This window comes from Sporothrix schenckii (genome assembly GCF_000961545.1).
Source record: "Sporothrix schenckii 1099-18 chromosome Unknown Cont47, whole genome shotgun sequence".
Classification (NCBI taxonomy): Eukaryota; Fungi; Ascomycota; class Sordariomycetes; order Ophiostomatales; family Ophiostomataceae; genus Sporothrix; species Sporothrix schenckii.
Window position 1 is genome coordinate 3039382 of NW_015971148.1, and position 25656 is coordinate 3065037.

Sequence of the window (25656 nt, forward strand, 5' to 3'; positions counted from 1 at the left end):
GCATTGCATCTCCCACACGGTCAGACAGCGATGTAGATGATCTTCAGAGTTCCACAGTTGCCAAGAACACGAGGCTCTCGGGAAACGGAAAGAAAAGGCTTGGCTTTTTACTGTGACATTCTCCAGAGGCCAAGACGTACCACAGGCGGGGTCCACAGAAGGAGCAACCGGCCAGTAGTTGCTATTTTACAAGACGCTTAATACGAATATGTACAGAAGCTGCGAATGGCAGTCTCCTACGAACTGAGCGGCAGGACCCCTCTTTCCCTGCAGGCACAAATGATCGTACATCACGTGTTTGCTCCTTTCATGAATGTGCCTCATACAGAGAGACGGGTCCTTTCGATATAAACGCCCATTGTGACGTGCTGTGAGCCGCACCTCTCTCTCGACGACAATGGCTCGGTGTCTGATGACTTGGCGCACAGGACAGCTACATGAGAGGCAAATGTTCAAGTTACAAGACGCTGAGCATGTCAAACGGCGAAGAGCAACTTATTTGACCGTTTAATTTAATCGTCTGCGTTCTTTTATGTGACATCTCCCCTGCGACCTGTCCTCTTCCACCTCATCTATGGCAGCGGCTCGTTCACCCACTCGCTCGTCAGCCTAACGCCGCTCAGGCGGAACAGAGCCGTGATGGGGCAGCGGCGCTCGACCTCGCTGACAAAGTGCTGGAACTTGGGGCTGTCGCTGCCGCCGTCAATGTCCGTCTGCACAGCGACTTTGAGGACCACGCTCTCCCAGTTCGGGTTGCCCTCCGGCGCGCCCTGCACGAGCACGGCCGTCGGCAGCGCGCCCTCCACATCCACCTTCCAGCGGCCCAGGCGCACGCCGTGGTCACGGCCCACAATGCTGCCCGTCACTTGGTTGCAAGAGCCGAGGCTGGCCAGCGAGTAGACCACGGGCGACGGCGCCGAATCGCCGCCGCCGAGTGCCGTGTATGTGTCGGACGAGAACGTGTAGGCCTTGTCGGGCACCGACAGCGACTGCTGGGTGCCGGAGCCCTCGCCGTGGACGCGCACAGGCAAGATCTGGTCCGCGGCGCGGGCAGTTGCTGAAAAGGCGGCACGGGAGGTCATGCGGGGAGCGGCCGCAGCCGACAGACCACGCCGCAGGGTCGATGAGAACAGAGTACGGGACATTGTGCCGTAATAAATGTGAGCGAGTCCGCGTGTACGGTGGTCTAAGTGGTGTAGCGGTGTAGCGGTGCTGCCGTACAGAGTACTTACGACATATACAGAGACTCCATTCGCAGTTGAAGGCAATGCGCCGTTTATATAGCAAGACTCGTCGGTTGCACGACATCGAAACTGGAGAAAGTCGCCATCAGGCGCAAGAGACCAAACCAGTGAAGATCTTCTTTCGTCTGGTTCTCTTCGCCAGATCTTTCTCGATTCATCCTGGCGCCGACTCGCATGCATAACCTGTAAATGTCGACTTTTCGACGGTAACTGTGCCAATTCGTTCGGCGACATGTTTCGTAGAGTAAAGAGTATGGTTTCATTGCATTCGCCAAGTCCCGCCAAGTTGAGCCAAAGTCCGCCATTTTAGCCCAAATAACGCCATATGACAGCGAACACCGCGCCCAGCTGGATGCGCCGCCAAGAGTATTCCGTAGGGACATGCTGAAATGGGGGAATAAAAGAAATACAACAAAATAAAGCAAATGAAAAGGCTCACAATGAGCACATGTAAAATGGAAAAATAAAAGTAAAACCCTCATGTGCGATCCTTGTTCAAGCCGACGGCCCAAGTCCACAGCGGCGCGGGAGTGCCTTCGCTTCCCGTCATGTGCCCGTCTCCTCTACACAAAAGCTTCAAAGGGCGTCCCGAGCACACGGCCGCGGTCGTCAAACCGCACGCCCTCTTTCCGGAGCAGGGTCCGCTTCTCGGTCAGCGTAATGCCCTCGTGGCCCATCACCACCACCGGCCGCCCCGTCTTCTTGTCCACCTTGGTTGTGGACACCGTCTTCTTCGGCGGGCCCACGCCCTTGAACCCGCCCAGGCCACCGCCCGTGGCGACACATCGGTGGCACGGCACGTCGGGCGCAAACGGGTTGCGCCGCAGGGCGTTGCCAACGGCGCGGGGGGACGAGCGCAGGTGGGCGGCCATGAGGGCGTAGGTCGTGACATGGCCCGCCGGGATCTGGCAGAGCAGCGACCAGACGCTCTTTTCAAACGGGGTGCGCTGGGACGCCGCGATGCGCCGAAGCTGGTTGTCCATGTGGGAGAGGGCGGGCGACGGTTGAAAAGAGATGTCGGTGGGGGGCGTGCCCGAAGCGGAGCTCGCCTTGGCCGTCGTCGCCACCTTGGAGGCGGTTGCGGTCTTGGTGCGCGGGGCCATAATGCCAGAAGTACGTAGTACTATTGGGATGGGCAAATAGGTAGAGATCTGGTGATGGATGGCCGTCGTAATTTGGTGTGGTGATGCAAGATGCGACGAGGAGGATGTTGGTGGGTGCGAGATGAAAATAGGTGACGAGGGGGTAAGCAAGTTCGCGTCAGGTCTGCGCGTCTAAATACTCGACTTCAACGGTGTCGCCCACCCATTCATTGCAGGCAGAGTCATTGCTTTCGAGGTCGCCTGTTTTGGTTTTGCTCTGGATGAGTGTTTGTCGTTGTGCAAAGTGAAGGCGCACGGGGCTCTTGCTGCCTATGTGGCGAATCACAGCGCCGGGATGTGCGGAGCCGGGAGCAAGCGGGGATGCCTTGGTCGCGCCTGCTGTCCAGCCCTTCGGTATGGCGGCACCAACGAGACGCGTGTCCACGTGACCACTTACAAGAAAGCAGGCCTTGCCGTCGACCTCGTCTTGACTCACACATGCTTGCTTTCAAATGGTTCGACGGTGTGGCTGTCCAGCCAGGTTCTATCCTTTCCTTGACATTTGTTTTTCGTACCAATATTTGGTAACTTGTCTCTATGTCCAGCAGAGCATGTTTGTTGTCCATGCAGTGCTTGCTTGAACGGCAAGTTTACGCCACAAAAGTACAGGTAGAGCTTAACAAAGTGAGAAAACGCAAAGATGCCGACCAGGACGTTTTCCTAGACGCGCCATTCATGATGCAATATGGCATTGCGGGTCGTATGGGCGAGACACCCCGCCAGCCTGTCAGGCCTACGCTGAGCTGAAAAGAAAAAAGTACACAGAAAAGAACGGCAACTGTATGTAAGAGCGAACAAAGCAAGAGAGAAAGCGGTGAGACCCATATGACAAGCTGCATCCGGCGGTGAAGTAGAAAAGAGGGTGTCGCAAGTTTTGGTATCAGTGGCCAAACCGGCAGAAGTGCAATTGACGGCAGAATGCAAGACGGATGGTGGGATCAACATGTAGTTTATTTCAAGCACGTGTTCTTTCTGCGCCCAGATGTCGGTCTCTTGTCCTTTTGTCCCCTTATCTCCTCTTCCATCCAACTTCCATCCAACCAAGGCAAACAGCACAATGGCGAAAACGAGGCTGTCCATCCTGTGCCCACCATCCAATCAACGACGAGGAGGTGCCAAATCGTGTCCCCTCGGGCACTGTCCAGCCTTGTGCAAATCCGACGAAGCACGGGAAAACCATGGAAAAAACACGCTGTTCCTCACACAAAGTCCACTAGACATGAAAAACACAAAGAAATGTGTGCCACACAGCCACAAAATGAGGGTGTCGTCAATTATGGTGTACGCCGTATGGTGCCCGGCATCAAAGATCAAGCACCACCGTACATGAGGCTCTCGGCCCGTCTGCTTGCCATTCTCATGTCTGACCGCCGCATCTTCGCGCCGTCGCATACCTGAAAGTACCAAATCAGGATCCCCAATAGCGAGCCTCGCCAGCTTCCCCCTTGTGCTCTGTTAAAGGCGGCCCTGTCAGTCGCGGCGTCTTTCCCTGTTGAGCTGTTCGTCCGTAATCATAAGAGAGTGTATGAAATCAACGTCTATTTATATGTGAGCCGATTCCTGTTGGCCGTTTCATAACGACTTTGGTTTATTTGTTCTCTCCTCGTTCTCGCATTCACTGCATCTCAATTCAGGTTATTTTCTTAAACAACATTGCATACGCCACACAGGTCAAATCCACCCGGAAGCCTCTACGACTCGTTCTATCTTCTCGCAATGAATGTTACCTCTTACGACACGACTCGCGCTCGAGCCAACGAAGATGGCGGCCGGGCCAGTCGAGTTGGCGTACGCCCGCCAGGGGCCAATGACAGCAACCAACACGACTACCACGGGACGAAACAACGCACCAGCCAGGGCTTCTCCTCCTCCAACCGGCAAGAATGCAAGGACAAGGACTGCAGGAAGCCCGTCGCCTGGCGCAACGTCGACAGCATTGGCGGCATCGCCCCCGACATCAGCGGCCACAACGCCAGCAGCCACAACAGCAGCAACATGGGTTCTACCATCGTCCCGTTACACGCCAACCAAGAGGCGCGGGAGGTCCAGATGAAGCTGTACGACATTTTGTCGGCGACGGGCTTACCACAGGCCGACCTTCCCGTCCTCGGCAACAGGCCACTCGCGTTTGCAACGCTTCAGCCCGGCCCGGCCTCGTCTTCCACGCCGCAGCAGTCGCCGCTGCAGGGCAGTGTTGCTTGGATGTGTGCACAGTTCAACGCAGAGCGCGATCGTCGGGAGTGGTACTACCGCCAGCGCAGGTCGCACCTGCCTCGCATTGTTTCCGACTTTTGCGAAGACCGTTCGTTCTTGCCTTTTCTTTTGTTTGCGCTGGGTCGCCCCTTCTTCAACCATCCGTCGTTCGTGCTGACACCGCAGACACCTGTCGCTACTTCTTTACAACGGAGTTTTGCTCCACCAAGAAGCCAAGGCACGACGCCATGTGCAATACACGTCTGTTTTGTCCTTTCGCAGTCTCTTCTGTTCTCCACATACCACAAACCACAACGCCACCACTCTGCTAACCGTCTCTCTAGATGCCTTCTGTCCGGCGTTTCGCTGTCACGAAGTCAAAGGACAGGTCGCCGACCTGTCGCATTCCGAGGGGAACGTCAGCAAGTTCCTGCGGCACGAGTTCTGCCCAAAGCGTGTGTTTGGTCCTTTTGGCTCTCCCGTCTGTTTATCTGCGTCTGTGCTCTGTGCTTTCTTTTTCTGACCATCATATCAGACAAATGCGAAGTCGACAAATGCGAGCTTCTCTGTGACGAGACCAAGCCCAACACTCTCGGAAAATTCTGCCCAAGGCGTATGTTACATCAACAGAACGGCACAAAGATCATAGCAAGGCGACAAAGAACCTCATTCAACGTCATTGCTAACGGAAATCCAGACAAATGCTACTACACAGGTTGCGTGAAGCAGGCCCTGGATGGTCGTGGATACTGTGGTGAACGTATGTCTTCATTTCGCCTCTGCCAAACCTCACGTCCAAATGCGGAGCTAACACACATGCAGATGGATGTCGGTCGACCAATTGCCAAAAGATCGCCGTCGTCGGCTACATGCTCTGCAAAAAACGTACGCCCATTCGATAAGAAAGTTGTCGTTGCTCGTCTTTTTCTTTCCTCTAACATGAACAGACCTCGAATGCGCTGAACGTTCCTGCGTGCGTCCTCGCTTTCTCGTGCCCACAGACCGCGTCCTCGACCCCAAGGATGTTGCCGAGTGCTCGATTGAGCGCTACGACCGCGACCACTACCTGACATACTACCTGGCCTACTGCAAAGATCGTACGTTCTGTTTGTCCTCGTTTCACTCATTCTAATAAACGCCCCTAGCATTCACTCTCTGACCAACTCAGACGGCATCTGCGCCGACAAATCGTGCTCAAGCTTCCGCATCAGCTCCAGTGTGCACTGCCGCAAGCATGCCTGTCTTGAGCATGGCTGCCGCAAACCCTGTCGCACTGGCCTCAAATACTGTGAAGCTCGTATGTCCACTTTGTGCCAGTTCCCACAACTGCCTTTACTTCGGTAGTACGTTACTGACTCGTTGCTTCACATTCAAAAAGACGGATGCAGGATGAAATCGTGTTTGGGCCCCAAGGGCTGGAAGCAAGATGTAAAAACCCGCGAGGATTACTGCTTCAACCGTGCGCCAACACCCAACCCCGTTTCGCTACCATTCTCTCCGACTAACATGAATGTACATAGACCTCTGTCGAGAAATCAATTGCTCGGAACCTGTGCCTGACTTGCACCTATACTGTGGATTTCGTAAGTCGACAGACCCTTTTAATACTTGGTTAACTTCAACATGCCACTCATACTATCTTTACCGCAGACGAATGCGAAATCGAGACGTGTGTTGCCAAGGTCGCCGAAGATGGCGGCTGCATTCAGCGTACGTTCGTTCCAAGTATTCCAAATACTAGCTCTCGTACTGCCCTCATGCTCACATTCCCAAGACTTCAAAGACAAGCACAAAAGGCAAACCAAGGCGGCCGTTCGGCGGGACACCGAAGACACAAAGATCGCCGTCCAGCGTGAGACCCAACAGTGGGCCAGCACGTTTGGTGTGTCTGTTGGTGTCGGATCCGGTGCTGGGAACCTCTACGCTGACCAGCCGACCCGTCGCCCGCTACGATATTTTCCCACATCCAACTTTTCCATGAGCAACCGGTCTGCCGGATCGCGCCTAGGCGGGTCGCCGCCGCACCGATGGCACGGCGACCATGACTTTGATGATGGTTGGGGGGATGAGCAAGATTATGATGGAGACCGTTTTCGCCCCGAAGGCCGTCGCCGCCTTAACGAAGGCTCCAAAGGCAACTTCCGCATGCACACACCCTCGTCCTCGGATGCCGGGCGCTCTCGGTACCACGACAACAACGACCTTGACGACAATAGCCCCAGCAGCCAAGGGATGCCAAAGCAGTTGCCACCTACAATGACATCAGCCACAGGTCATCCCGGGCCTCAAAATAGACCCATGCAACAGCAGAGACAACAACATCAACAGCAACCGTCGATGCCCGGGATCGTCAGATCAACGCCACAGAATCAAAATGCGGCCAGGCCACCCACCGGGACTAGCGGAAACAACCCTGCCAACGCAGGAAATACCAACACAAGTAACAATGGGCAAAGTCAGAATTTTGTCCTTGTAAGTAGAGGATCACAGCCTGGTAATTCGGGCAACGAGCCCATCATACATCAACGACGTGCGTCGTATGACGACGAAGACAGTGGTGACGGATACGGCTCTCCAAGGTGAACGAGACGGAGAAAGCAAGGGAGACATAGTAACGAAAATGTTTGACAAAACTTGTACTTCCTCTATTGGTCACTTGTTTCTCGATGCTTTCGTTTTGTTTTCTTCTTATTTTGGGGGGGGGGGGGGGTGTTGTTATTTTATTTCGCATCTGTCAACTAATCTCGCCTCGTGTCGCCGTTGTCAGCATGTTAGTCAATTGGCCAGACTTGTTCCACTCTTGTTTTAGTGTGTTCTGCCCCGAATTCAAGAAAAATAATGTTGGTAAATATATCGGGAGGAAAAGTATATTCATTGCTGAGTGTGTCTGTTTATTTTTGCTTGCTTATTATTATTATTATTATCCGCCTTCCTCAGCCAGTCCTGGCTATTGGCGACTAGCTAGACAGAACCCTCATGGGGAAAAAACTGTCACAGATCTGAGTGGGTGGTGTTTCTATGGTACAGGTGCATGTAGTGGCCCGAGTGGTCACTTTTAACAAGTAGACAAATAAAATAAAACAAATAAAAACAAAACAAATAAAACAATGGAACAATGTGCAGATTTTGCTTGCTTTATTACATGTTTTTTTTTTCCTATTTACGAAATTGAAATATTTTTAATAATAAAAAAAAAAATTGCCAGTCGCACGTAATCAAACCAAATCCTTGATTGTCAATAAGAAACCAGTGTTGTAGCTTTCGATATATTTCCAATTTACATGGTGATACTCGAAAGATTTAGTTTTTAAGGTGGTCGCTCCTTCCTTTTGCGTCCACTCAAGAGCCAACCAGTCCAAATTTCGTTTACCTTCCCAAACAAGGAAAAAAAAACCTTGTCCAACATTTATCGTGTCCTCCGATCCTTCCCGTCCGAGACTCGCCAGCTCTTTCCGTGTTTTTGCACATTAAACGTCGCTCAGGGGTTTCATGAGACGACCGATAACAATAACTCCATTCTCACACTTTCACAGTTGCAACTTTCGCTTCCACTTCCACCCCCACTCCCGCTTCCGTCATCTCTCAGCCTCTACCCGCCCGCTGTCCTGACCGTTCCATACAGATTCGAAGAGGTACCTTACGGGACGACGGACCCGTACCTTACGTACTTTGTTCTGTCAAATGCCACTTGCAGTCGGAAATGCATGATCCAGACAGATCCATCAATACGAACACAACAAGGAGACACAACCATTGGGGCCCGCTAGAGACGGGCGGTAGTGAAGCGAGACATCGAACGACCAAAAATAACACTCCGAGAGACACGTTCTTTCGACGACGACTGAACGCATCGGCCTAGCTGCTTAAATACTCGGCGGTATTCCTGTTCCATTTTCTAATTCTCCGACTGGCCTCGCTCACGTCATGACATGTCCTCGAAAGAGCACCTTTGATAGCAGAGCACCTAACACAAGACGCCATCTCTTCCAACTCGAGGCCGTGTCAGTGTCTCACAATGGCGTTCTCGCGAAGAGTGTGGCAAGTCACCCCATCCAACTTCCTTCGATCCCTTCTACCCAGTTTTATGGCCGACGCCGTGTGGCCTAAAGAGCCCTGCCACAACCATTCTTGCCGCCGCTCTCCAAGGCTGCATTCAACGTCCTACCTGGATGGCCTCCGCGGTATTGCCTCCGTTATTGTCTTCATATGTCACTATACTGAGAAGCGCCACGACCATTTGCTACCCACTTATGGACACTACCGGCTTCCTCGCACCGACAGCGGCGATATTGCCCTTACCCCCACCTCATCCTTTCTTCAGGTCCCGATTTTTCGTGTTCTCTATTCTGGACGGCCGGCAGTGCATGTGTTTTTTGTCATCTCTGGATTTGTGCTGTCCTACAAACCGCTACGCCTTCTCCACGGCCCCGAAGGTCTCGGAGCATGTTACTCTGCACTCGCGTCTTTGGCCTTTCGCCGACCCATCCGCCTGTTTCTGCCGTGCGCCGTGTCAACACTCGCCGTCGCTGTTCTTTGCCAAACCGGTCAGTTGTACGCCGCCGATACCACGTGGGCTGGACAGCTGCACAGTTGGGCTCAAACGTATGCGGGCCGCATTGCTTGGCCGTGGGCGTGGGACCGCGACTTGCGGCCCGGCTATGACATCCACTTGTGGACCATTCCGATTGAGTTTGCACACGCCATGCTGCTGTTTGTCGTGCTCCTAGCTCTGGCGCCGCTTCGCACGCAGGTACGGCAGGTGCTCACTGGGGTTCTTGCCGGGTATTGCTTGGCATGCGGGCGATGGGCGGCATTTGAGTTTCTGGCCGGCTTCGCTTTGGCAGAGGTGCATGTCCTGCGGGCGGCGACGGCGATGGCTGGTGACCATCGGTCTACGACGTTGAGTCATCTCGCTGCAGGGGCTTTCCACAGCACAGTGCTTGCCGCCTGTCTTTTTGTCGCCGGATGGCCCAACGAGGACGCCGACAAGACACCAGGAATCCGGGCGCTCCTCTCCAATACGCCGGCGTGGTTTCTCAGCAATGGGCGAGACGAGGCGTTGACTGAGAGGGAAGACTGGGGCGAGGCCCTCTTGGAGCAGAAGTTCTGGTTCGGCTTGGCCGCTGTGCTTTTGGTGTGGTCGTGCGGTGAGTTCGCCGCGGCACGGCGGCAGTTTGAGCGCCCTCTGGCGCAATACTGCGGCCGCATCAGCTATGCCGTGTATCTCGTCCACGGACCGGCCCTGGATTACTGGAAAGACATGACGGACAGGTTGGTTAAGCCCATCGGCATGGAGACGGCCGTACGGCGGATGACAACTTGGCTTGTGGGTCTCCTCTTCCTGGGCAGCGTGGTGGTCTGGCTGGCGGACCTGTTTTGGCGACAAGTGGACGCGCCGATTGTGGCTCTGGGACGCGCTGTCGAGCAGGTGTGTTTGCAAACAGATAGATGCAACGATACGTGGTTGTGTCTAGAGGCAAAGAAGGTTGAAGACAGACACGGGTTTACTGGCATTGTTGATTAGTTTTGTCAGGTGCTGCTGGTTGCATGACAGAAGAATAGCAATTGTCATGGGTAGGTGTATCGCAAGAACCACGCAGGTGAAGTAAATTAAAACGTCATACAAAACCCCTATGGTATGTGTATGTTAAATAGTTCAAACAGAAGTGGCATATGCGCCAACCTACAGCCAACGACCGGCAACCCCTATCCAACAAAACACCGTTTTAGTCCAAACAAAACCAATACCAACAAACGCGACAGAACCTCATCATTACTACATCGTTGCCATGCATACATCATTCGTTGAAGAATGAAAGGGATAGGAAAGAGAACGAGACAAACCCCAAGGAAAACAATTAACGGGAAGGCGGAAGTAGCCGTGCTGTCACGACTGACAACAGTTAAGGATCCAGCGCGCCGTCACCACCGTTCCCACGGAGCATATCCGGTTGGTCCAGCTCTTCCTGGCTGGAGCCGTACTCGGTATAGTCGGCCTCTTCCGAGTGGCTCTCGCTGCCCTCGGGGATGGGGACCATGGCGGTTTTTGTCCAGATGTGAATGGCACTGCGCCAGTCGAGGCCTTCAAGACAGCCACCTTTGACGGAGACGACGTTTTTACCCTAGAAGCAAGAAGGGAAAGAATGAGTCACAGTCAGATGCAGGTCCCACATGAGTCATCCATGCAACTGAAAAGGTACGATCATTGGGGGGATCTAGGGCATCTGGGGGAGAGGGAAAATATGCAAGATTATCTTACCGGCGTCGTGTGGAGTAGACGGGTGCCACAGCTTTTGCAAAAGTAGCTAATGGAAACGTAATAAGAAGGGTTAGAACGTGTTCCGATATGTCAATTGGCTTTGAGGTCTCGGCAGGATGCCTTTTCTTAATATAGAACGGGATGAGCCGTTCAGGGGGCAGGAGACAGATGACGCGACAATTATAGAAAGCAAAGAAAAGTTGCTTACCAGTAAAGGGTGGCACCAGACGACGTTGGACGGCTGCCAACAGTTAGACAGGCCAGAGAGCTCTGATTCGGCATTTGCATATGGCTTGACGGGTCACTCACGTATAGCAGCTAATGAGAGAATCGTCCGGCAGGGGAAACCGCGGGAAGATGGCACTGGTGCCAAAGGCTGAGCTTGACTGGCGACGACAGTCGTGGCAGTGGCAGATGTAGAGGGCGAGTGGTTTGGCAGTGGGCGTCATGAAACTGACAGCACCACACTGACAGCGAGCTTCCATGGTGAATGTGAAGAGAGAAAGAGAGGATTGGGACACAGAAGGGGGGAAAGGGGAGGCCGAAGAGTCAGACCGTTGATGACTGGCCGTGGCGATGTCGAAGTGGTATCATTCAATGACTTGGAGATAAATTGACACAATTGATTGCGACGAGTGGTCGGACAGAACAAAGACTCACAGAAAGAGAAGCCTCGCGGTTCAAATACAAAAACTGGTCATCAGCCAAAAGTGTGATGCAGTCATCGACGAGTCATTGGGAGAAAGATGAAATGACTGGTCTTGGAAAGGGGCCAAAACAGCGGTGTAAATACAATGGCGATGAAAACATAAGGCAATCAAAAATGAAATAAAATGGAAATGAAAATGGAAAAGAAGTGGAAATGGATTGAAACACCAGGAAAAATGATTTCAAGATTGCCGTCAGTCGTGAGTTGAGCTGCTGTAATTTGAGCGCTGCCCGTGACTCACAGTAGTTGTGTATCTGGCACGGAGCACCACCGAAACGGCAAGCCAGGCGGTGGAGAGCGACTGGAGATTCGATGCACTAGACGCTCGGATGCTGGTCGATTTGGAAATATATACGTTGCAGGGCCCGACTCATGAATTCTCCCTCGTATTCTTCGCCTCGAAGACAATGAGATATCCAACGATTTGTGGATTGCGCTGAGGCGCGGGTTCTTCTGTCGTTGATTTTTTGTTTCTGCTTTTATGGCATTAGTCATTTGCCAATTGTGCGAAATTCGTGTCTGTCCATGGCTGGCAGCAAGGCAAAAAGGCAGACGTCGTCGTCGTAATTCGTTGGCGATGTCGGACGCGAGAACAGTTGGGGTAGATGGAGGGGCAGGGAGAAATGTCCAAGGAGACGAGGGAGAAGGGTCTCTGTTGGACGTCATTAACGGCAGGCGGGCGATGCGTTGAATTTGGTCGTTGAGAAGGTGCACCATCCTGTCGCGTGGTCACATGTTGGGTTGGCACTGACGGCCTGTTCTTTCCTTGCTGCAAACTTGCTCTTACCTGCTACGGCTTCGTCGGTTTGTTCTCCAAGGGAAGGTGTGCCGGAGGCTTGTACTCCAAAGGAAGGAGCAATTGAGGTTTCGTCGCACAGGAAAGAGCGCCGGACTGACGTCCGTCCGTTCTCGATTTGCAGTTGCCTCTTCCTTGATTTACAGGCGTAGATTGCTGTGGAAGACGTAAAGAATGGCTCATTTCGTTGGTTTCGTCCGCTCGATCCTTCCCGCCCATGGAGGATGTAATACCCGTGTTGGGGGCGCGCCCTTGCCGTGACGCACAGATCGCGACCCTCTTTTTCCCATCACAAGGCCCCACCAAAGCCTTGTCAGTTACAGCGCTAAGACTTGGTCCTGGCTGGAGAAGGGAGTTGGGCTAGCTCGGCTAGGCATCCGGGCAGGTAACAGGCGCAGATGCCTCCAAGGGCGTTCTTTAAGAATACTGTATACAGAGCCTGGGGGCGAACTTTGGCTGGAGTTACGGAGACAACAGCCCGATTCGGACTTATGAAGGAAAGAGCGCAGGGCAAATCTACGCACTCTGTCGATATGTGGAGACAGATATCACGTGGCGGTCAGGCAACACGGGCAGAATTGCGCCAGGGGTCCGATAAGCGATAAGGCTCTTGCCTGGTCTAAGTCAACTCCGACCTCCAACGTCGTGCAGCCCCTTCCCCCCTTCTGCACTCTCCCTCCTACAACTTTTTTTATCCTTTTGCCTCATCAACAAACGCGTCGGACGACCCGGGTTTCCATCGCGGAAACCATCGAAAGTCATGGGCCGGGCACGCCGTCCGACTGCGCGACGCAGTCTCGGTTCCACTGTGAGCACTGGCCGTCTCCTTTCTCCTTTGCCACTGGGCCTTCGAGGTATGATTATATTTCTTTTCGGTTTGTTTTTTTCTTTTGCATCTCGACCTACATTTCTCAAAAATGTCTGCCATGCATCACCACACTCTGCCTACCTTCACTGCCTCTTCCCTACACTGCCAAGAAACTCAAGCATGAGAGTGGAATTTAATTTATTGCTTTTGTTTCGTCTTATGATATCTGATATCCGGCGTTGAACAATGCCGCCAGTCTCTGACAAACGCGGTAGATGACGAGTTTTTCTTTACCGTCCACCAGATCACGAAGCTGGGGGCGGTCAACAATACGCCTCCGCATCAGGATTTCATCAATCTCGTCTCGAGCGACGACGACGATATTGTAGTCTCACAACCGCCAGCAAAACGTACAAAGACTGAGGAAACCGTCAAATCTGACACCCACAAGGACTATGTCCCGCTCGCAAGATGCACGCTGAGGTTCTCGCGGGCAGCCGAGGACGACGCACCGCCACCAAGACGGCTTCGCCGGATCCCAGCCAACTCATTTTATGCTCTGCGCTACAGCAGTGGCAAGGGCCTTTCGATTACGGCCAGAGGCCGCAAGGTCCCCGCCGTCAGCGATGGTGCATTTTCACCAGACGATATTGGTGGCCTCAGCGATGCCGACAGGTTGATCCTGGACCACCTCGCAAAGAAGAGCACGTCGGTCGACCCACTGCCGGGTTGTTTGTTTACGGCCTACTTTTTCAGCGTTGATGTGGATAGCAACGCGGACACTGTGTCTTTGGTCATTGACCTGGAACTGCGATGGATGTTGTGCTCCTATGTCTCGAATCCCATGCACAGTGAAACGGAGCGCGTTTGGCAGGCGCGGGTCCTGGCGACACTCTTCCCAAATGTTATGCACGGCGGCGGGCATCAATATAAAAACGCCACCGACAACGATACGTGGTCACCCCAAGACTTTTACGAGTCTGCTCATGTGACGCGTAAGGACGACGACGAACCAGACGATCTTTATGTGCCGGGTCTCACCGCCAACCTCTTCCCCTTCCAGCGCCGTGCCGTCAAGTGGCTCCTGCGGCGAGAAGGTGTTCGGTGGGCGCCTGATGAAGCAACGTCTGTATCGCGTGGTACTGTCGACAATAGCGAGCCCTCCGTCGTTGTCCCCTACAAAGCCCCAGAAGACCGGGAGACAACCTCGCATTTTGTCGCAGTGAAAGATGCGGACGGACATCCCTGCTACATCAGCGAACTGTTTGGCGCAGCGACGCGCGACCCCTCCTACTTTGAGGCCTACGAGAACAGCATACGTGGTGGCATTTTATCCGAGGAGATGGGTCTCGGCAAGACAGTCGAAGTCATCTCGCTGGTTCTCCTGCACCCTCGACCAGCAGACCAACTGCATGCACCAACCTCGCCGGGAGGCCCAACGCCATCCGCTCGCCCGACAGGCGCAACATTGGTGATTGCTCCGCCGGCCCTCAAGAACCAGTGGATTTCCGAGATCCAGCAGCACGCACCGCACCTGCGTGTCATGGTGTACTCTGGCATGGCGCGGTCATGCGCCACCCCCGAGGACGAAGCCAATGTCGTGGAGCAGTTTGCGACGCACGATGTGGTTGTCACGACATACTCGGACCTCAAATCAGAACTGCATTTTGCCGTGGCCCCACCTGAGCGCAACATGCGTAGTCAATCCGACGACGTAAAACGATACCGGCCGCGGTCGCCGCTCGTTCAGATGTCCTGGTGGCGCGTGTGTCTCGACGAAGCACAGGAGATTGAAAACGGTGTTAGCAATACAGCGACGCTCGTGCGGATTGTGCCGCGCGTCAATGCTTGGGGCGTGACTGGAACGCCTGTCAAGGACGATGTCCAGGATCTGCGCGGCTTGCTGCTATTTCTTTCCTACGAGCCATATGCTTCCATACCGAAAGTTTGGCAGAATCTCACACGAAACCACAAGCCTGTGTTCCGCAACTTGTTCGGGCGGATCGCCTTACGCCACTCCAAACGAACGGTCGGCGACGAGCTGGTGATCCCACCGCAGAAGCGCTATGTCATCACGATGCCCTTCACGGCGGTCGAGGAACAACACTACCAGAGCCTCTTTAAACAGCTGACCGAGGCGTGCGGCCTCGACACGGCGGGTGCCCCCCTCTCCCCTGACTGGAACCCCAACGACAGTGCCGTTCTCGAAGCCATGCGCACGGCGCTCAGCCGCCTCCGCCAGACCGCTTTGCACCCCGAAATTGGTGTCCACAATCCCCGTGTTGGGCATCGTGCAGGGCCCATGCGTACAGTGGAGGAGGTGCTCAACGCCATGATTGAGCAGAGTGAGAGCGCTTTGCTTGCCACCCGACGCGCGATGCTGTCTTGCAAACTGAAACATGGCCAGTTATTCGAGAACTCGCCACGCGCGAAGATCGCCGTCGACATTTGGCAAGACGTTCTGGAAGAAAGCAGAGCGCTCGTCCAGGATGCACGTGACAAGCTCGAAAAGGCACAAAAGGAGACGGCCCTGGAAGAGGAGGCGGCTGGCACGTCAGGTCCCCACAAAACGAGCCCAGGCGACGAGAGCTCCGACACCGAGGATGACGATGACCTCCTGGGCGATGAAGATGGTCGTGGCAAGGTTGGTGGACGTGTTGGCGAGGCGCAGCGCGATCTGCGGCTTGCCCTCGAAATTCTACACAAGGCCGAGTTCTTCTGCGCCAACGGCTATTTTCAGATCAAGTCCAACGCAGAATGGACACGGCCGGATTCGGACGAGTTTCGGCGGCTGGAAAAGCTCGAAGTCGAGGGATACGAGCGAGCCAAGCGCGTTCGGCAGGAAATTTTGGCGGACAACCGCAGCAGAGCCATGCGCATCATGGCTGATCTGGCAGGCAAAGCCGGGACGCAGGGCTTCGTGGAGATCCCCGAGACCGAGTTTGCCAAGCCCGAAGGCATTGAGGGTCGGCGCATCAGCGACGAGCTGGACCACCTTGCCGAGGTCCTGAGCACGCAGGCAGCACAGATGGATGCGTGGCGCGAGGCTGTGATTCAACTTCTTCTCAAAGATCTGGTGGATGACGACGAAGACAAGGCCGGTGAGGCCGTCGAGATTACAGGCGACGAGTACGAGGACTCGACCAAAGTGCAAGACGAGATCCAGGCGTATATTACGATTCTGAAAGCCGGCATCAGCGACCGCAACATGCTGCTCACAGGCCTTGCGCCCAGTGGCCTCGCGCTCTACGAAGAACGGCTGGCGCTGCGCATGGCCAAAGACGACGAGGGGCCGGCGCCCGAGCTAACGCTCCGCTTGTTCGCCGAGCGCCAGGCCACGCTGCCGAAACCGACCACAGGTGGTGCTGTCGTGCGATCCCTCCGCGCCGCTGTGATTGATCTGCGCGACATTGCGTCGCGTCTGCGCGGGCAGCTGTCGAGCGGGTCAAGCCTACACAACATTACCAGCCAGCGCGCACAGATGGAGCTGGAGTGCGTGACCCGGCAACTCAAGCGCGCCCAGGATGAACAGACGCGGCAGCTCAAGGTCAATGCGGCACTCGAGAAGGAGGCAAACAAGGTGCGCAATGCGCTCAACTCCCGCATCGCGTTCTACCGGCAGCTGCAGGCTGTGTCGGACATGGTGGCGCTCTACGAAGGTCCGAAAGATGAGGAGACGATTGCGGCGCAGATTCGCGAAGAGAACGACTTGCTCCAAGTCCTGACCAAAGCCGAAGCCAAGCATCGTTACTGTCAGTCTCTGCCATTTTTCCTTTTCCCTTTGTTTGGTTGTTTTGAGTTTGCTCTCATAAAGCTAATGATACACAGTGGTTCACCTCAAGGAGGCCGAATCGAAAGCAGACGAGTCACGCATGTGCGTGATTTGCCAGACGGAGTTTTGGACGGGCGTCTTGACCGTCTGTGGGCATCAGTTCTGCAAGGAATGCATCACGCTCTGGTTCAAGGCGCACCGCAACTGCCCGGTGTGCAAGCGCAAGCTCACCATCGACAACCTGCACGACATCACACTGAAACGACAGGCGCTCAAGGTGACTGACGAGCATGGCGGCAGCAACAGAGGTGCTGACCGACAAGGCGGGCGAAGTCAGCAAGGCCGGCAAGAGCAGCGACAAGAACAAGAACAAGAACAACAACAACGAGAACAGCTAGCTGAGTCAAAGAAGGCAAACATCTACGCAGCCTTTAGCACGGACAAGCTGGAGGAGATCAAAAACATTGACCTGCCTGGCCCGTCGTTTACAACCAAGGTGGATACGATTGTGCGGCACCTGCTGTGGCTGCGGAGCACCGACCCAGGCGCCAAATCGATTGTGTTCTCGCAGTACCCGGCGTTTCTATCGATTTTGGCGGAGGCGTTCCGGCGGTACCATATTGCCTTCTCGCGCTACACGGACCGCAACGGCATCGAGCGCTTCAAAGACGACCCGAGCATCGAGTGTTTTCTGCTGCACGCACGCGCACACGCGAGCGGACTCAATTTGGTGAACGCCAGCCACGTGCTGCTGTGTGAGCCGCTGCTCAATACGGCCATCGAGTTGCAGGCCATTGCGCGGGTGCACCGGATTGGGCAGCAGCACGAGACGACGGTGTGGCTGTACATTGTAGACGGCACAGTGGAAGCGTCCATCTACGACTTGTCGGTGAAGCGGCGCATGGCGCACATGGGCCAGGACGGAAGGGGCGGCGGTGGCAGCAGCAGCAGCAGCAGCAGCAACAGCGTGCTGCAGAGCGGAGGAAAAGGCAAGGGTCGAGGCAACGAGACACCGGAGCTGCTGGACAGCAGCCTGGAGCTGGCCAACTCGCTGGAGATGCAGCAGGCGCAGCTGTCGAAGCTGATGAGCAAGGGCAAGATGGCGGGCGAAGAGGTGGCCAAAGGCGATCTGTGGACGTGTCTCTTTGGCAATGCGTCGTCGAACGCGAGCGAGGCAGCGCGCACGGCCCTGAACGAAGACCGCCTGCGCAACGACCTGGTTGTCCGGCGGCACTTGACTGCCTCGGCAGCTGAAGAGAGGCAACAACACAGTGGCGAGGGCGAGGCGTCTGGCAGTGCATAGGCCGCAGTGAGGGCAAAGATGAGAGTCTCCGGACTCAGAATCGTGAGGCTGAGGGGGCTATGTACACGTCGTACGTTGTATACGGAGTCGGGATGACGGAGCGAGATAGCATTTCGTTGTTTCTTTTGGTATTTCCTCTTCATGGTTTTATATTTTCTTTTACGAAGTGATGACGCAACGATTTTTCTTGGAATATTCATTTTATTCTTATCTTTTAATTTTGCCTCTTGACAGTCTACTTCCACACTTCTTTTCTTTTACCCTTGTCTTTTGACAGCGACACCCTTTGGCAATACTTGTTTTTACCCTTTACTCTAAGAGTAAGAAACATCTAACCGTACGCGAAGATCGGAACCGAATACGACCAAGACCAGGATGTGGAAATAAGAAAAGAAACGTCGCATGCCTGCAAGGTTGCTGAATAGGGCCGACGCCTGCTAGGGCTTAGCGAACAACGCTTGGCTAGCATGCCTAATTTAGGGTGCTGAATTGTGACAGCCAGGGGGATGGTGCGACATACAGCGGGCGATATTAACCGACGCAGCGCCACTCTGGCTTAGTAATGCGGCACGAGCACCCGCTAACGACAAGCCAAAATCCGGTACCAGCCAGGAGGCCGGAGCGAGGAGGCAAATCATGGACAACCAGGGCCCGACACGGCAGCAAATCTCACTCTGGACCGCCTCGGACAACATTGGACCGCATTGGACAACAGCAGGGGGCAAGAAACAGACGAGACTCGCATATTAGTGCGCCCTGTGGATGCGTCTGAATCTGCCGTCGAGCCCGTTTTGGAACGTGGAACACACTTACACCACGCAAGTACGATGTCGAGAATGGAGGTCGAACGGAACCTGGTGATGCACAACGACATGGCGTATGGCGACGGCTTTGGGGCAGGAAGCGGCGTTGCGTCGACGACGGCAGCAAGTACGGTGGCGAGCACCGCATCGAACGTGGCAGCCAACCCGGCAGCCAGTGCGGCCGGCGGAGAAAATGCGCAGCCGAAGCGAACACGCGTGCTGCTGAGCTGTGCGCCGTGTCGCGTGTCCAAGCTCAAGTGCGACCGCGAGTCGCCCTGCGGCAACTGCCTGAAAAAGGACCGCATCGACCTGTGCGAGTATGCGCCGCGGCCCAAGAAACCCGCCAAGCCGGCCAAGGGCATGGCGTCGCGGCTGCGGCGGCTCGAGGGCATGCTGCGCGAGATGATGGACGACGACACCGCAGCCGCGGCCATGTCGAGTTTTGGCGTGTCGAGCGCCGACCTGCTGGCCAACGGGGGCAAAAACGGCGCGACCGACGGCCAGCCGTCCTTCGTGTCTACGCTCACCGACGCCGAGGCCGAGGGCTACGACGGGGTGGGCAGACCGATCCCCCCGACCACCACGACGGCGGCGGGCGACAATGCCGGCGGCACTCAAAATTCGCATCCACACCCGACGCCACAGGCGCGCGGCAAGGGCCGTGTTGTGCGGGGAAAGCGGGGGACGACGTATGTGGGCGCGACGCACTTTATGGCTATGCTCGACGACATCGAGGACCTCAAGGCCTACTTTGACGACCCGCAGAACGTCCCCGAGGACGAGTGGCAGGACGTGTCGCCGGCGGCTGGCGACTCGCCGGAGCACTTGATGCTGGGCGGGCAGCAGCCGCGCACGCGGGCCGAGCTGCTGGCAGTAATGCCGCCACGGTTTGTGGTGGACCGGCTGATTGCGCGGTACTTTGGATCCAACACGCCGACGCAGCGTGAGTTTACGGGGGTGGGGGGTGCAGCTTATGTGTATCTGGATAACTAGAGAGACCTATGAGAACCAACACTAACGTCCCAGACACCATCCATCGACCGTCGTTCTCGCGCAAGTACAAGGAGTTCTGGCAGGACCCGGCCAACGCCGACGTCGACTTTCTGGCCGTGCTGTTCAACATCTTGGCGCTGGGCGTGCATTTCTCGACATATTCCGCGCCGCACGAGCTCGACATGGACGGCACTGGCATGACCCCGACGGAACGGTACCGCGTGTACCGGGGCGCGGCCTCGGCGGCGCTTGGCCTGAACCGCTTCTCGAGCCCCAACCTGCACACGGTCCGCGCGATGCTCATGTTTGCCGAGTCCGAGTTCCTCGTCAACCGCGCCACGCAGACCAACTGCTTCCTGCTGCTGGCGGTGTGCATCCGGCTCATGCTCAAGATGGGCCTGCACCGCGACCCCAGCCGCCTGCCCAACATCTCCGCCTTTGAGGGCGAGATGCGCCGTCGGCTGTGGAACCTGGCCATCCAGATCGACCTGATCGTCTCCTTCTACCTCGGCCTGCCCAGCATGATCCACGGCATCCCCAGCGACACGAGCCTGGCACACAACCTGCTGGACGAGGACTTCAACGAAGACTCGCCCGTGCTGCCGCCGCCGCGGCCCGACTCCGAGTACACCGTCATGAGCTACCCCATCTTCAAGAGCATGCTCTGCCGCATTTTCGGCCAGGTCGCCCGTCTCGCCCACACGCTGACGCCGCCCAAGTACGCCGAGGTCCTGCGCACCGACCGCCTGCTCGAGGACAAGTGGCGCCAAATCCCGGCCTTTATGAAGGTCCGCCCGCTCGGCGACTGCGTGGCCGACCCGCCCATGCAGGTCATCCAGCGCTTCGGCATCGCCTCGCTCTACCAAAAGAGCCGCTGCGTGCTGCACCGCCCCTACCTCGTCGAGGCCGTCCCGCTGCCCGAGCACGCCTACTCGCGCCGCACCTGCCTGCAGTCCGCGCTGACCCTGCTCGCCTACCACGAGGCCATCCACGAGGCCACGCAGCCGGGCGGCCTACTGCACCACATTGGCTGGTTCATCACGGGGCTCGGCATGCACGACTTCCTGCTGGCGGCCATGATTGTGTACCTGGTGGTGCAGAACGACAACCTGTTTGAGTCGGAGCTGCTGACGAGCCGTGATGGCGGTGGCGGCAGTACGAGTTGCCCCATGAGCAATACTGAAGCGGCGGCAACGGCGACGCCGTCCGGGCCAGCAACCAGTAGCAGCGGCGGCAGCAGCGGTAGTGCAATGACGTCTGCCTCGGTCTCCTCCTCCGGAGGCAGTGCGCCTGGGTCGACTGGCACAGCAGCACCAGCAGCAGCGACCGCCACTGCAGACTACGATGTCCCGCCCGCGCTACCGGTGGATCGCAACGCCCTCATCGAATTGCTGCGCCGCTCCCACCGCATCTGGACCGACGCCGCCGAGAGGAACAGCGACACCCTCAAGGCCGCCGACCTGCTCAACGTCATGCTGCGCAAAATCTACGCCCGCGAGCTTCGCGAAAACGGCAGCCCGCCCGACTGGGCGCCGCCGCCCGACAACCGCCAAGAGACCCAGCCCGACCACCACCAGCAACAGCAAAACGCCCGCTCCGCCTCGGCGCAGTGGTCACACCCGTCGTCGCAGCCGGGCCACTCTTCCCATTCTTACAATACCCCACAGTCCACAGGGATGGGGGGCCTGCACGGCCAGGTCGATCCGGTCTTTGTCGGCGGCGTGCCGGCCCTGTCGCAGGCCACTCTCCAGACTCGTAAGCTACCTTTGTCCTGTCCTTTTTTGTCCTTTTTTTTTTCATCTACACGACACCTAACAAGACAGTCGGCATAAAAGACACTGTGATGCCCGCCGCCCATCCCCTGGGCCAGCCACCGCCACCGGCGTCCCTCGACATGTCGGGTAGCGACGCCCAGATGGGCTTCTCCCGCCGCGATCTCGTCCCGCCCCCCCAGCTGCCCGCCGGCGCCACCAACAACATGGGCGCTCCCTCGCGCTACGACTCGTGGATCCCGCTGTCCCTCGACGCCCTCGACTGGGGCACCGTCGACAGTGGCATCCGCGTTGTCAACAGCCAAGAAACCGAGTGGACCGGCGAGAACTCGGTCATCAACGACATCAACTACGTCGCCGCCGGCATGTGGGACCAGCCGGATCCAAACTTGCAGTAGGTGCGAGCTGGTGTGCGGGCCTGGACAAGGTAGTTCCTCGTACTACAGTGGGGAACATCGACGGAGTAGGACGCGGAAGACTACAAAACTCGCCCGACGTGCTGTTTGTTATGTGTCCATACATATCCATACATGTCCCATACATGTTCCGTCGCAGCGCAGCGCCTCCTCGGCCGAGGCCGTCTCGTCCTTGGCATCTTGCGGTGAGCAGCGTCGCTGTGACGAGTCCCACCGTCCGCCGCAGTGGGAACGCACATGGTGTCTCGAGCCGACCGGCAAAACAGTCGATTTGAAATTAGTTCAAATTTAATTGATAAAATAGGTCAAAGTATACAACTGCAGCCATAGGCCCTCGCATCACCAGCAATCCAAATGATGAAAAGGACGGCGTCAAAACACGAGTCAATCATGTGTGTGCGGCATGCTCAGTACGACATACGCCGTACGTAGTAGAACAGCCAACTGTCTCGCACAAGACACCATCGGGACCATGTGAGCAGCGTCCTGGCCCACCAAAAGTTAGGCCGCTGATAAGAAAACTGTCGCCGTGTTGACAGCCGTCTGTCGACCAATCACAGGCTCTGAATTCAGCAGGTTGCCAGTCCGCGGAGATGTCCGCCTCGCCGCTAGCAAAAACGCGGCTCAAACGGTTCTCTCAGGTCCGTCCAGCCAAGATACGTCGTCGATTTATCGTTGAGAAGCCCAATGCCCGCCCAAAGGTCGCCCCAGGACGCCTAGAGAGACGCCGATTGTACGTAATCGAAACGCTGAACGGCCCACTTTCTCACAGTTTTTGTCGTACTGTTTTCCAGACTTTTTTTTTCTGTTGTTCAAACCTCCACGCCACCATTTGCAATGATCTTTGTTTTACCAGTCTGCTCCCCCAGAGCCCCGTTCCCTGTCTTTCTTTGTGTAATGGAAACACCTTTGCATGGCAGAACGCTGCATTCTGTTTCGCTGCCGCCCTTTGTGTTAGTTATGGCTTTAGACAACGTTTAGACAACCATTCAGCCTTGGACCTATCAGGGTGCGCGTCCACGATCGACCACGAAACTGATAAGACCTTTTTAATTTGATGTTTTGACATTGTCAAGACCCAAAGAACGTCCACTGCCTTGGACCTCGTTCCCCTGCTATTCCTCTCTTCGAGCAATCTATAACGAGATGGAATCCACTTGATGCCGCGCTCGTGACCTGAAGATCCAGTCCGCTGGTCCATTTGCAAATTCTGATTGCTTCTGACGTCTTGGTTGGCGTCTCGCGGGATGCAGGCACTCGATGGCGACCACGATGCCACGATGCCACGATGCCACGATGCCACGATGCACGCTGGTGATAGATTCCCGTCCTGAATCCAACCGTTGCGCTGCTCACGTGCGCCGTGCTTCCGTATTGGAAAAGGAAAGGCAGATCCCTTGCAAGTGGGTCCACGCGAAACGGGCAAAAGCAAATCCCGACCGTTTGGCAAGACATCGGAATTGAGGGGCGTGTTGTCAGGCTGTGAAAACAGCAACAAACAGCATGCCAGCATGCGTCCGTCTCGATCAGGAATCGCATGCGGGGTTCAACTGTGACCGTCTCGCCAGTCGCGTCCCAAATTGTTATCAACGATCCTAATGTACCAATGAGGAAGTCGCGAACGCACCCAATCTCAGTAGGACAAGCCCCCTGGCGGACGTCATACATCGTAATTGCCTTGCCTGTAAGAACCGCAGGTGTGCTCTTGCCTGGCGGTACACAACGCGCCTTCCGCCAAATGTTGCCAGCCCTCTGCATCAAACCATGGACGATTGACGCGCAGAAGGGGGGAAGGACCAAGTAGCCTCGTAGCGCATTGGGAGAGGAAGCTGCGAGAATGGCTCAGGGCCAAGTCTGGGCCCTGTTCGGACGCGCCCAATTTTAGACATTCACCTTGCCGTTTTCGACCTGTCCGCGACTGTGTCTCTCTGATATCCCACTCTGCAAATGCAAAGATATGATATGGCCAGGAAGGCAGACACACCGACAGTTCTCGCTACATCGCTGCGCTGCACAGCTTTATCGCGCGCCGTGGGGAATTGATAGTGACTCGAGCCTATTCCGTAACCTCCACACTGGGTCTCTGGATCGTGCCTTCCCTCACCCACGAATGCTGCCAGCATCGTTATCAGTACGTCCGCCGTATGGGGGGAAAGAACGAATTGAGCGATCACGGATAAGGAGAGAAAGAGCCAGTCTCAAACGTCCTTAAATGAAGGCAATCCCCTATCTGTCTTGATGTTCCTTCCGTAGCACTCTGGTCGTTATTTCCCCTCGATCTTTTCGTCTTTTGCGATCGCGGCATCTCACTCTCAACTTCCCACATGCGGTGATGCCGAAACGGATTTGTTCTTTGCTCCTCTGCTGAGCCGATGTGCTTGTTTACCGGGTCAAACTTGGCCCATGCGCGCCGCCAGGGAGGAAGAAACTGGGGTCGGCGCCGATTTGACGCTCAGCCCAGCACCAGCTTGCCTTGGACCAATTCGCGGCTCGCTTTTTACCTAATCTCAACCCCCTTCTGTCGCCTTCCTGTCGGTCGCCCATCCTTCTTTCCCAAGCAAGTTCGATCCTCAGTGCGAGCAGCAACATGTCCCCAAAACAGAAAGTGGCAAGACAGGGCGGGAGGAACGGCAGGTGCAATCGGCCAACAGCGAAAGAATTGCAGATACTCCCGGAAATGCGTTATTGTACGGAGTAGTCGGCCGTATCTCTTTGCCATTCCTGAACCCCTCCTCCCGTATGAGCCATGCCGAGCGGCACCGTTTTAGCAATGTGTTCTGCAGAGTGCAGAGCCAACCAGAGGCGAGAAAAAGTTTTCCAGTCCGTTTCGGGGCCTTTTTGGAACAGGCTGACTCGCCGTTGCCCGTTTCGCATCCAGCATCCGTTTGCACCTTCCTTGGCCCAAACAGAAGGTACGGCTGCTGTCTTTCCTCGCTCAATCTGCTTCTTTCCTTCCTGCTTTATCCCGTATTCCAATTTTTGCCCCCATTGTTTGGCCATCTCTGTTCTTTGTTTATTTGCCCCGTCATCTTTTCTCAATCTCTTAATTCCCACTGCTGTTTTTCAACAAGCCGCTTCGCCCTTTGACAATTTGTGTTCGTCATTTTTGCGATCCCGGTGCCTTTCGACCAATCACATTGCGTGCGCATCCATGGAAAGGTTCTTATCAGATTCGCAAGGACAGCAAAAACGGCACACCCCTGCGCTGTCGCCCCTCTCTTCCCTGACCTCAACTCAACTCAGAAGCCTTTTGGACAGAGAATCGCTTCTTGCACGTACGACGAAAAGGACTACACGAAGCCGATCTCAGCACCGCGTACGACGGACCTCCGCCCTGAACACTTGTCGGACAGAGAGACACTTTGGGAAATACTGTGGTGCGCAACCGACGACCGTCTCCTTGTCTTATCAGGTACTCGAGGCGGGCCCCAATTCGCCCACTTTGG

General features: G+C 55.7%; 9 protein-coding genes across 9 annotated transcripts; 4 read left to right on the top strand and 5 right to left on the bottom strand.

Annotated features, from left to right (window-relative positions):
* Nucleotides 1–572: 572 nt before the first annotated feature.
* SPSK_04587 (OsmC family protein) lies at nt 573–1145 on the bottom strand (the record flags this gene model as incomplete). The annotated part of the gene is made up of 1 exon (XM_016731389.1): nt 573–1145. One exon carries the CDS (start codon nt 1143–1145, stop codon nt 573–575), a length of 573 nt encoding a protein of 190 aa, XP_016585511.1.
* A 131-nt stretch (nt 1146–1276) lies between these two features.
* SPSK_10595 (uncharacterized protein) lies at nt 1277–1627 on the bottom strand (the record flags this gene model as incomplete). Its single annotated transcript, XM_016736939.1, has 1 exon — nt 1277–1627. The coding sequence occupies one exon, from the start codon at nt 1625–1627 to the stop codon at nt 1277–1279; it is 351 nt and encodes a 116-aa protein (XP_016585512.1).
* Nucleotides 1628–1807: 180 nt separating this feature from the next.
* SPSK_04600 (methylated-DNA-protein-cysteine S-methyltransferase) lies at nt 1808–2347 on the bottom strand (the record flags this gene model as incomplete). The annotated part of the gene is made up of 1 exon (XM_016731401.1): nt 1808–2347. The coding sequence occupies one exon, from the start codon at nt 2345–2347 to the stop codon at nt 1808–1810; it is 540 nt and encodes a 179-aa protein (XP_016585513.1).
* Nucleotides 2348–4102: 1755 nt separating this feature from the next.
* On the top strand, nt 4103–6981 carry SPSK_10562 (uncharacterized protein; the record flags this gene model as incomplete). Its single annotated transcript, XM_016736921.1, has 9 exons — nt 4103–5192; nt 5277–5339; nt 5402–5464; nt 5527–5676; nt 5748–5876; nt 6100–6162; nt 6230–6289; nt 6354–6851; nt 6908–6981. The coding sequence occupies 9 exons, from the start codon at nt 4103–4105 to the stop codon at nt 6979–6981; spliced, it is 2190 nt and encodes a 729-aa protein (XP_016585514.1).
* A 1613-nt stretch (nt 6982–8594) lies between these two features.
* SPSK_04250 (hard surface induced protein) lies at nt 8595–10103 on the top strand (the record flags this gene model as incomplete). The annotated part of the gene is made up of 1 exon (XM_016731061.1): nt 8595–10103. One exon carries the CDS (start codon nt 8595–8597, stop codon nt 10101–10103), a length of 1509 nt encoding a protein of 502 aa, XP_016585515.1.
* A 379-nt stretch (nt 10104–10482) lies between these two features.
* Nucleotides 10483–11323, bottom strand: SPSK_04500 (uncharacterized protein; the record flags this gene model as incomplete). The annotated part of the gene is made up of 4 exons (XM_016731304.1): nt 10483–10701; nt 10839–10884; nt 11047–11079; nt 11148–11323. The coding sequence occupies 4 exons, from the start codon at nt 11321–11323 to the stop codon at nt 10483–10485; spliced, it is 474 nt and encodes a 157-aa protein (XP_016585516.1).
* A 1780-nt stretch (nt 11324–13103) lies between these two features.
* Nucleotides 13104–18226, top strand: SPSK_03854 (E3 ubiquitin-protein ligase SHPRH; the record flags this gene model as incomplete). Its single annotated transcript, XM_016730669.1, has 3 exons — nt 13104–13197; nt 13427–16903; nt 16980–18226. The coding sequence occupies 3 exons, from the start codon at nt 13104–13106 to the stop codon at nt 18224–18226; spliced, it is 4818 nt and encodes a 1605-aa protein (XP_016585517.1).
* A 636-nt stretch (nt 18227–18862) lies between these two features.
* On the top strand, nt 18863–22192 carry SPSK_03924 (C6 transcription factor; the record flags this gene model as incomplete). Its single annotated transcript, XM_016730739.1, has 4 exons — nt 18863–18975; nt 19050–19972; nt 20056–21777; nt 21846–22192. 4 exons carry the CDS (start codon nt 18863–18865, stop codon nt 22190–22192), a joined length of 3105 nt encoding a protein of 1034 aa, XP_016585518.1.
* Nucleotides 22193–24892: 2700 nt separating this feature from the next.
* On the bottom strand, nt 24893–25210 carry SPSK_04706 (uncharacterized protein; the record flags this gene model as incomplete). The annotated part of the gene is made up of 1 exon (XM_016731504.1): nt 24893–25210. The coding sequence occupies one exon, from the start codon at nt 25208–25210 to the stop codon at nt 24893–24895; it is 318 nt and encodes a 105-aa protein (XP_016585519.1).
* Nucleotides 25211–25656: the final 446 nt, after the last annotated feature.